The following is a 10,805-nucleotide window of genomic DNA, read 5'->3' as shown; positions in this document are numbered from 1 at the left end:
AGCGCCGGGCAAATAAACCGAACTACCAGGATTAAAGAATTTAATTACATACTCAGAAAGACTGCAAAAATTAAAACTACCATCTCTAAATTTTAGACGGGTCCGAGGTGACATGATTGAATTATATAAACTACTGAACGGAAAATATGATTTGTTAAATTATGGAAAGATATAACAACACGAACAGGGGTGCGCGGCAACAGTCTGAAACTGAATATTTCCACAGAGCAAGAACAGAATTAAGCCGGAATGCCTTTGCTAATAAGCGAGTTCGGAGTTTCGATTACTTCCGGTACATAGGAGATTTGCCGCTTTGCATTGTGGGATCGGACGGAAGATAAACAAAGCATTTTGGCGGTTACATTTTGAGAGAGAGAGTTGGTTTTTATCGAGATGTCTGAAAATGACACCACGATTGATACTTTTAAACGGTGGACGGTACCAGTGCTGCAACAGTATCTGCGGATACGTGGTTTGAGAACATCTGGGAAGAAAGAAGAACTTGTAGCACTGGTTTATTCCGCTGATTTGATGAAGATTAAGCCAGTGCTAACACCCGCCGAAGAGAGAAAACTGAAAGCTGATCAGTACTGTGACAAATTGAAGGCACCAAAAGGTTACCTTTATAAAAATACATTTACTTTGCAAAATATCCATAGCTCTAATAAAAAAAATATAAGATATACAGACAGCCTATACCTGTATACTATAAGTCTATATAAAATGCAAGGAAAGCATATATATTACAATGGGTATATTCTGTTCTTAATGCTTACTGACTACTGCTGTATTATTTGGGGTGAATGTAAAAATGAAGGGATAACAAGAATTTTAAAAGTCATAAAAAGGGCAGCAAGATTAATTCTAGATGCAGATCCTTTATCCCCCTCAGCCCCCTTATCATGCTTACTTAAAAAAAAACTTGGGTGGATGCTCGGGGGGCTACTTGCTATATAATTAGTGGTAGGGATGAGCCGCTGGAATAGGTCACTTGTTCATGCTCTGATATATGAAAAGGGTGAGAAATTAAGATTAAATATATCAATAGGTTGATATTGTCCCTTGCTTGATTATATCATAAGTATCTGAAACTAATCAGATGTCCGTATTTATTCTTGATGCTGCGGTTAAACCACAGTCGTAAATGCAGCAGTTATTTGTCAAACCAATTAAACTCTATTTATTCTGATGTGGTATTTCCACTGATGCCAGTGATAGATGCAATAAATCCAACTATTTTGACATTTGCACCTAATTAACATTCAAGGGTTTGTATACATAAAACATGATAACAATTATTTAAAGAAATTCCATTGTGACAGCGTCCTTTAAGAGGGAACGGCAATGAAACTTTTTACCAGTTTTTAATTAATATTTAAACATGTTAAAATCAGTGAAAGTGTTACACTCTGGGGTGATATTACATTTATCTGAACACAGATGTACATTTTTGTAATACCATCTATGATCTGACCAAACGTCTTTTATATGTACATGTACAGGCACGGATCCAGCCATTTTAAAAAGGGGGGATTCCCAACCCAGAGTAAAAGGGGGGGTTCCAACTATATGCTCCCATTCAAATGCATTGATCGGCCAAAAAAAAGGGGGGTTCCAACCCACGGACCCCCCCCCCCCCCTGGAACCGCCACTGATGTATTGTATTTTGGAATTGAAATATCTTCATAATGAAAGATGTAAAATGGGCAATAAGAAAAAAAAGTGTTTAAGATGTGACGAATTTATTGGAAAAGAAGGTGATATTATTGCGACTATTTTCCTTCTTAACAGGATGATAAGCGGGGAAAATATTGAAATATATCTATAGTTCTGTTTTTTGTTAATTAATATATGAAAAGGGTGGGGTACTTGATGTCTCAGCTGCTCACCCCTACCAAAAAAAGTTTGAAGTAGCCCCCCGAGGGTGGATGACAGTTGACAATAGAATAAAACATCACAAATATTTACTTCTATGTCAATATTTTCATGGACACTTTTTCATTCCTGAGGACATATTTTTATAGGAAATTGTGACCTGGACACATTTGAATAAGTAAATATTGTCCATGGACATTATTTATTACAAAACTATGCCTGCTGGACATTAATTCATGGGCTGGGGACATTATTTTAAAAATCCTACATAATCAATTTTCCAATTATATGGCCATTACTGAATCTGACATTACTGCCAGAAGCTTGTAACCCTATCTATTTGAAAATAGTTTATCCTTTGGAAGTACATGTAGCAAAAATAGCTTTAGTGTTATGAATAAATTTAAATTAAATCATTTAAACGATCATGAAAATCTTCTTCATAGGTATTGTTCCAGATCCTTTGATAGACTTGACAAGTGGATGGGTAACAGAATCCAAGGGTGTTTCTATGTGGCCTCCAACTATGTACTATGACATAGCCACCTTCCTTCAGAAAAAAGAAGACAAATCGCTGAGTGACAGGTTGATGAAGGACTACAAGGAGGGAAAGGCCTACAGTTATTTTACATCTGGATGGCTGAAGGAAGTTCATTACCATTATATCGACAGCAATAGTCCTTATTGTTTTTTGAAGGCAGAATGTACTGCATCTCAACGCATTAATGATGTGCCACATACAGCATGGGTTTTACTTGAGAAAGTTTCTGGGGAAATTCAGACAGCTTACTGTTCATGTTTTGCTGGGTATGTTAAAAAAATATGCAGTAACCATTATAATAATTTGAAAAGAAAAAATAATAAAAGATATATATATATATATATATAATAAAAACTATAACACAAATTCCCATACGTTTCGGCCATTACGGCCTTCTTCATTGGAATAAATTACAACATATATATATAAAAAATATTTAGGATCTTTGAATGGACTTATAAAATTAAAAACATTCAAATTGCAAGGCTTCAAAGTCATGAAAGTGATATAGAAACGTCTCTTTTAATCTTTTATTGATGTTTTTCATCTTAAAGTCATCATATTCACAAGTGTTACACAGAATTTTTGACACGCATATGCATACTAGAACATTTTCTAATTTGGACTGTTGCATAAAGTTTTTAACTTCTAGACAGATACTGATATAACATTTTACATTGTCATCCATACAAAATAAGATTTGTTTATTAAATTATTTCACTATTTTATTTGCTCATGTTGGTATAAATAAACAACTTTCTACTCCTGTGTTAAAATTTGTAGATTGGGAGAGACTTGCAACCATATGGCAGCCATTTTATTCAAAGTAGACTATGCTTGGCAATGGGGTGCAAATAATAAATCTTGCACTTCCAAGCCATGTGTCTGGAAGTCACCAAGTACAAAAAAGTCTGTTGTTCAACCAAAAAAACTTTCTGAATTAAAAATAATGAAACCACATTATTCTAAAGGAGGTACATGTATAAAAATGTATTCTGCATTTGAAATTGCATGAAATCAGTTTGTTACATGTATTTAAAAAAATTGCATGTGAATTTGTACTGTATTATGAAATTTTGTTTTATTTTTCCAGATTGTTGGTTATTAGTTCTTCATTTTCTGTGCAGTTCTTACTTTCTTGTCTTGTTATGAAATGTGCAAAAAGTTCTGTTGATATTCTATTTGCCATTTTATAACTGTTTAAGAAAGGTATATTTCACCTAGTAAGAAATCTTTGGAAGTAATAGATATGCAAGCAGCATACAAATTGAAATAGTTTACACAAAAACTTCATTTATATACTACTGTTTTCATTAAAAAATTGTAAGTATGAATTTAAAAACAATTTTATTTTCTGAAATACTGGACATGCTGGAGACGACATTTAATTGGCTTGTGTATTCTTAAAACTCAGTTTACCCTGGAGTGAACAATGTATTTACATTTGTAGAAGATGTCCCAATGATAAAAATGATGATGAATGAAATATTTAATTTTTAAATCATTCTGTATTTTCTCTGTGGCGACATGTTTAAATATACATTGTACAAGGACATTGCTTGCCTATAAAATTTCTTTGTATGTCATTTTGTTAACTTTGGAGACTAAGGATATGTTAGTATAATTTTTACTCTTGTGTAAAATAAACTTTTCCATCATTCTTCAGTGTCGAATACTCACACTTTTATTTTGTAGGGCAAGGCCAGCCAATTAACCCAATCAAACGACAACTTTTTCAGCCAACACAGGGAACACAACCATCTTTAGGGAAGTTGAGTGATGCCTTACTACCGGCATGTCAGAATGCTGCAGTATTCCAGTACTTACACCACAACTACACAAATTATGAACCATCTGAAGATTTTAATGTTCTGTCAACAGAAATTGTCACAACTACTGAGGGGACCATTTTACCCTTATCATTACCAGAGATTGCTGGAAACTGTCATGATCATAATGAGCTTCTTGAAAAACTGAAGTACACAGATGCTGACCGGGAGAAAATTTTACAGGAAACAAATGGGCAAAGTGAAAATGCAGAATGGTTCAATCAAAGGAAAGGACGAATTACATGTTCTAGGATGCACTCTGTTTTCACAAAATCAGAAACATTGAAGAAAAATAAAGCTGTGAACACAGAATCACTAGTCACTGAGATCCTTGGCTACAAAGAAAAAAATAGTAATATTCCTGCATTGAAGTATGGTAGATTCATGGAACCTGTAGCCAGAAGGAAGTATAAGTGTATACTGTTACAGAGGAAACACCAAGATTTAAAAGTTGTGGAAACAGGGCTCTACATTGACACCAAAAGGGGCTATTTAGGTTCAAGTCCAGATGGTATGGTAGACTGTTCTTGCTGTGGTTCTGGTGTGTTGGAGGTTAAATGTCCATTAAGTATTGCACACACCATACCAAGTCATGAAAATCTAACATACTTAGTTAAAGAAGGTAGTAACATCACATTACAAAGAAACCACAACTACTACACACAGATACAAGGGCAAATGGCAATTTGCAATAAACAATGGTGTGATTTTTTTATATTTACCAAGCATGGACACCACTTGGAGAGAATTCTGTTCCAGAAAGATTATTGGGAAAAGATTGTTTCAAATTTGGAAAATTTCTTTCTTAAGTATGTTGTAGTGGAGCTGCTGACTCAGGATATTAAAAAAAAGGTTGCACACACAGAAACATCAAGTGGTACGAAGAGTAATACAGACAGCATACCACTCTTGGCAATACCGGTAAATACATGTAAACCAACAAAATCAACACAAGCTAAAGGGAAAAAGCTCAACAAGAGACGCAAAAAGGTTGAACCAAAACCAATTTATCTGTGCGGCTCATGTCAGCAGACATGTTTGGAAATTGATGAACTGGACAACAATTGTGAATCTGACTACAGTATAGGATGTGACAAATGTAGAAAATGGTTTCACTGGGGATGCATTGGTTTTGATGGTATGTTGAACATGGATAAATGGTACTGTGATGACTGTGAAGCTAGTAAGGAAAACAGTTTATGAATAAGGTATATTTTTATGTCTCACCTACAGTAGTAGAAGCATTGTTTTTTTGGCTGTCCCGTTCCAGGTTAAAAAGTTTTGACGTCCGACAAGGCAGTTTTTATACTATTTCATTTAAGACTAAATGTGCATATATATACATTTTTTGTAATATGGTGTACTGTTGTTAATCTGTCTCAGTCTGTTGACATTGTTTTATTCTAAAATATTTTACACCTTTTGGAATACACTCTGACAGACTTTGATGTTATATGCTGCTTTCTAAATATAAAGTTGTCGTTTGAATTATTTTACATTGTCATTTCGGGGCCATTTATAGAGGACTATGTCATATGGGCTTTGCTCGTTATTGAAGGACATACAGTGACCTACATGTACATCTGTTAATTTCTGTATTTCTTGGTCTCTTGTGGAGAGTATCTCATTAGCAATCATCATATCACATCTTCTTGTATATTAAAGAATTGTCTGGACTATCTAAATAGCAACATAAATAATATACAATGAGTATTGTATGGTATTTATAGATATAGGAAGATATGGTGTGAGTCTGTTAAATTATCAAAATTTCCTTTCAATTTTAGGTCAATTATTTTTAATAGTTTGCTCCATATATGATATCATATCCCATTTTTTGTTGGCTTGCTAGATACATGAACTGTCTACAGAATATAAAATTAACATCACCAGATAATAAAAGTAACTTCATAAAACTTTTATATTTTATTAACAGTATTTATAACAGAAACAAAAAAAAAATATTTGGATTTTCACAAATCAAAACCAACAAATGTATATATGTATTTAATAAATATATATATTATAATAAATATACTGAATATTTGTAATTTAAACCCTCAAAAAATATATTATTATTTCTATAATCAATTTGAAAAATGACTTATTTATTTTGATATTGCAGAGGAGGATATGCAAGAGAAGAAAAGAGAAAGACGGAAGATATAAAAGTTGAAGATGATATTAATCATTATCTTTAAGACAGCCTACATATTTTTATATTTCTTCAGTGACAACATGCTTTGAAGCAGTATTGTAAAAATACATTGTACATGTACTTTTCAGGTGTATTGGTCTGGGAACACAGTTATCTTCCCTTGATTTTCATAGTCTCCAAATATAATCCTTAGTCAAGTGTGGACAGTGTGTTATAATTACCATTTATTTTTTAGCCTTTCCAAATTTATTTCTTCATATTTTTGGCCTTAAATGGCAAGAAGGGGAATGAAACTACACTTTAAAAAAATTGGATCATGAATTTCAAAGTTAAATAGTTCAACACATGCACTGTGAAAATAATATCAAGAAGGGCAGTTGGGATTTGTTTTATTTCCATTTATTTTCTCAAAGAATTGCATATATATATATATATATGAAATAACTGTGTTCTCACACCAATTGTCCTTGAAACCTCACTCATAATTATGCATTCTTTTCAAAATACATATTTGGTTATACTTATTAAGTTCTAAGAAAAGTTTTCTCAATTATCATGATTATGGTTAACAACCTAAGAAAAGATGTCTTTATCATGGTTAACAACCATAATTATATTTTTTTTAAATTCAACATTCTTGAAACAAGGTTTTAAAATAAACTTATTATCAAAAAGTACAAAGACAAATTACAGTTGAATAGTTATTTAAAAAAAAAATCCTTTTTCAAGCAATAATTTAATCATAAAAGTAAATAACATATCCTTTGTGCTAGAAATAAATAAACAATTTACATGTATTTGAAAGAAATTTTTCCATTGGCCAAAAATTTAAAACTGTTTTTTATCTTGGTTTAACAGGAATAATTCCAATTAAATGATATATGAGGTGAGGTCTAAAGACAGTTGTAGTGATTGTTAAGTACTATTATATTGAAAACTATAACAGTAGTCTGTTTAGACCGGTTTATTTTTACTTCTGGCTCCAAATATCTAATTAAACCAAATCATAACCTAAAACATTTTATCAGATAATATTTTAAAATTCAAAAACGTATATCTTTTAAACTCCTGTTTTGTGATACATTTTAGAATTTTGAATTAACAAAATCATAAAGTTTTGATATACATGTATCAAAATTTGGCACCTTAAGTCTCAATAATTCAAACAGAAAATATAATAATTTTTTAAATGCTTGGACTATATATTCTTGAAATTGATTATCTTTTTTTCTACAAAATAGGTGCAATTCATAGTCCTCAATAAACTTTTACAGCCAAATTGTCTAAACTTTTTAAATCAGTGTTAATGAAAACCAATTATTTATGTTGATGGGTTTATTTAATTATCACTTTACTAAAGGTGGTTGCAAATTAGATACAGCAGAACAAATTGTAAAAATCTCATTTGCCAAAGGAACCAAAGTAATAGGCAATGTGTTTTTCAAAATTTGAAAGCACTTGATTCGGCCAATTGCCCTTTCAACATGAATTCTGACATTGGCAACTGCCTTTGTTTTCAGTACATTTTCCTTAGTCATCTGCTCTGACCCCTGACCTGGTGGTGGTATGATCAGTTTTGCTTGTCTCATAACCAAGTCTGATTGTATGGGGAAACCTCTATCTGCCATTACCTCATCAGTTGGATCAATGAGATTTAAAAAACCACTGTCCATTACAATAAAGCGATCAGAGGCCCTCCCGCCATAAGCTTCGGAAATGTATGAAATGCTGCCATTTGGTGCCATTGCCACTAAAAACTTAAGCGTGTTGTTTTTTTTGTAGTCAGACCATGTTTGTGCTTGTAATTCCATATCTCGGGGTCTTTCAATGAATATTTCAGTACAGTCTATGATACACCTAAGATTAGGAGCAATTGAACTATATACATGTGGCAATGTCTCTTTTGTTATTTCTTTATCTGGCCAATGTATAAGAGGCTTCAACTCGTACGCCAGAAACTTCAACCATGTATTCAACACCTGAGAGACAACTGAGAGTTGAACACCAAAAAAATCACCCAGTAGCTCACTGTTCATACCAACCTTACACTTCATCAAAGTCATGACAAGTTCATCTTTGACAGACAATTTTCTTTTGGGACCAAATTTTTTAGGTGATTTTTTGAAAACCCTTTTCGCTTTCGTGCTTACGATTTTCTTGCTTCCACTCCAATAGGTCAAACGCTTTGCACGTGGTAACAAATGCTTGTATAGCCTATCAAATACATCTGCATTAGGCAGCCCTGTGTACAATCGTGTTTTGCTGTCATCTTTCACTATGTTATTTGTCATAGTTGTATGAACCATGTTTTTTGTGCCTTTGCTGTGTAGTTGTTGTTGTAAATAAATTAATTGAGAATTTAGTTTATTGATAGTTTGTTGCTTGGTGAAGCAACCTTTACAAACACAGTTGGAGGAACAGTCACATTTAGAAGCATATGAATGGTCTGATTTATTAAGATGATTGTCAGATTGCAGCTTTTCTTTACATGTACTGTTTTTCTCTTTATTTATACCAGTGTAACAGTGGTCTGATTGTGCAGATTTTTTAACATAGTCAATATATGGTGTAGCAGTATATATTTGAATGTCTTCTGCTGGTAAATTTGTGTCTTGAATGTCTTGCAATACAGATGACTCAATTGTACTTGTATTTTCAGACACAGACTTGCTTTTCTTTTGAAATTGATGTTTAACAATTATCTTTCTGGATGGTCTTACAGTTGTTTTTACAGTGTGCCCTAAATTAACCGATGGATAAGGAGTACATTCCTCAAAATGATTTGAGCAAACCCTGTCATGAGCTTTTGGAGTCCAGTTTTTATTAGTTGTTGGGTCAATTCTATTCACTTGAATCATCCATTTTTTCCTTAACTCAGGATTCTTGTTTTCTGTTGGAAATGGAAACAACTTGAAGGGTGGTTCACAATCACAAGACCTTGTTCCTAAATTACACTTATGAACTTGACACAAAGTTTTCATCCATTTGTTGAGGTGGTAGGTGGAATTACCACACCCAACAACACAACAAATTCTCATACTATACAACTTCTCTTTAACATTACAATGAAACTTTAAATATCTTGACCTTTACTTTGACTAATACCTGAAAGAAACAAAGACCAATAAAAACCTAATGCCACCAAGTAATATAAAACATTACAGAGCAACCTGTGTAAACTGAATAAAGTGAGCACCAATATTTTGTCAAATTCTAATAGATGTTAACTAAAACAGTTTTAGGCTAAAGAGATCTGCATTATTAGCTGATGACCAGTACCTTGTGCCAATTAACCAAGATATATATATTACAAAACTGTTATGCAGTGTCCAACTATCAACTATACAAATCCTTGGAATAAACTAACAAATGACTGCCACTATAAACTTTATACATTGTTTTTTTTTTTTTTTTATAAATAACAGAATTTTTTTTATTGTGATGTGACATGTGTGTTAGACTATTGTTAGAATTTGCCCAAAACTCTTTTTAAGAAATACTTTCTGTGCATTTCCAAACTGTTATTATGCGCATTAATTAAGAACAGTTTGTTATTTCTTTATTTATTTTTAGTAGTTGTGTTATACATGTATTGACATGGTCTAAAACTTTAAAGCATTTAATATTTCTTGTGTTTTGAGTTTTGTCAATGGTCACATTTTGGACATAGCATATTTACTTTTAAGTTATACTGTTCACACATAAATTTGTAGTTTACATGTACATGTAGGTGGAATAATTTAAGTGCTCCTTGCAAATACCTATTATTAAGTTGTGCTTATCTTATTTAAAAATAAATAAATACACATGTGCTTACATAAAGTGTTTCAGTATTCATTCGAGTGTTGTTTATAGACTAGTGGTAAAAAAAGTCTGTTTATAGATATAAAAAGATGTGGTATGAGTGCCAATGATACAACTATCCCTTCATTTTTTTTATAATAAGCCATCACAACAAGCTATGAGTAAGTTATATGACTATGATTAAGGCCATAACGGGACCCAACAATTACTTGCTAGAATCATTCAACATAGAAGTCGCATTATTGCCATCGGTACTGTCATGACCGTCCAATATCTCCGTTTTTTAATTTTTCTGGAACAATTTTCCGTGAAACTCATTTGAAAACCCTCTGTTCATCATTCAATACTACCGTATGTTGCGTAACAATAAATATGTTTCTTCCTGCGCAACGATTACTAACGTTTTAAAGTATATTCACGATATCCGTTGTGTATTTATCCCGTTTGTTTATCTGCAATGACCTTTCGACCTTAGTGGGTAATCTCCCTTGAATTTTTTCGCACCTGCGCATTACAGAACTCCGAACTCGCTTATAGGCTAGACAAATACTGGAAGAACCAAACAATGATGTACGAAGACTATAAATCAACAATCACC

General features: G+C 32.6%; 3 protein-coding genes across 3 annotated transcripts; 2 read left to right on the top strand and 1 right to left on the bottom strand.

Annotated features, from left to right (window-relative positions):
- Positions 1-346: 346 nt before the first annotated feature.
- Positions 347-3,503, top strand: LOC139520275 (uncharacterized). Its single transcript, XM_071312781.1, has 3 exons — positions 347-616; positions 2,322-2,682; positions 3,200-3,503. The coding sequence occupies exons 1-3, from the start codon at positions 394-396 to the stop codon at positions 3,429-3,431; spliced, it is 816 nt and encodes a 271-aa protein (XP_071168882.1). The 5' UTR covers positions 347-393; the 3' UTR covers positions 3,432-3,503.
- Positions 3,504-4,073: 570 nt separating this feature from the next.
- LOC139520274 (uncharacterized) lies at positions 4,074-6,502 on the top strand. Its single transcript, XM_071312780.1, has 2 exons — positions 4,074-5,453; positions 6,371-6,502. The coding sequence occupies exon 1, from the start codon at positions 4,498-4,500 to the stop codon at positions 5,446-5,448; it is 951 nt and encodes a 316-aa protein (XP_071168881.1). The 5' UTR covers positions 4,074-4,497; the 3' UTR covers positions 5,449-5,453; positions 6,371-6,502.
- Positions 6,503-7,749: 1,247 nt separating this feature from the next.
- LOC139521486 (uncharacterized) lies at positions 7,750-9,441 on the bottom strand. The gene has a single exon (XM_071314960.1). It carries the CDS (start codon positions 9,439-9,441, stop codon positions 7,750-7,752), a length of 1,692 nt encoding a protein of 563 aa, XP_071171061.1.
- Between the last annotated feature and the right edge of the window lie 1,364 nt (positions 9,442-10,805).

Source organism: Mytilus edulis, chromosome 4, assembly GCF_963676685.1.
Source record: "Mytilus edulis chromosome 4, xbMytEdul2.2, whole genome shotgun sequence".
In the NCBI taxonomy this organism is placed as follows: domain Eukaryota; kingdom Metazoa; phylum Mollusca; class Bivalvia; order Mytilida; family Mytilidae; genus Mytilus; species Mytilus edulis.
Note: the sequence above shows the minus strand (reverse complement) of the source record. Positions and strands in the feature narration are given on the sequence as shown.

What these genes read in the sequence shown, in the direction of transcription:
- LOC139521486 (XM_071314960.1), bottom strand. Translation starts at nt 9,441, where the DNA reads ATGAGAATTTGTTGTGTTGTTGGGTGTGGTAATTCCACCTACCACCTC.
- LOC139520274 (XM_071312780.1), top strand. Translation starts at nt 4,498, where the DNA reads ATGCACTCTGTTTTCACAAAATCAGAAACATTGAAGAAAAATAAAGCT.
- LOC139520275 (XM_071312781.1), top strand. Translation starts at nt 394, where the DNA reads ATGTCTGAAAATGACACCACGATTGATACTTTTAAACGGTGGACGGTA. An exon ending in CAAATTGAAGGCACCAAAAG is followed by an intron (nt 617 to 2,321) that starts GTTACCTTTATA and finishes TCTTCTTCATAG; the next exon opens with GTATTGTTCCAGATCCTTTG. An exon ending in TACTGTTCATGTTTTGCTGG is followed by an intron (nt 2,683 to 3,199) that starts GTATGTTAAAAA and finishes TAAAATTTGTAG; the next exon opens with ATTGGGAGAGACTTGCAACC.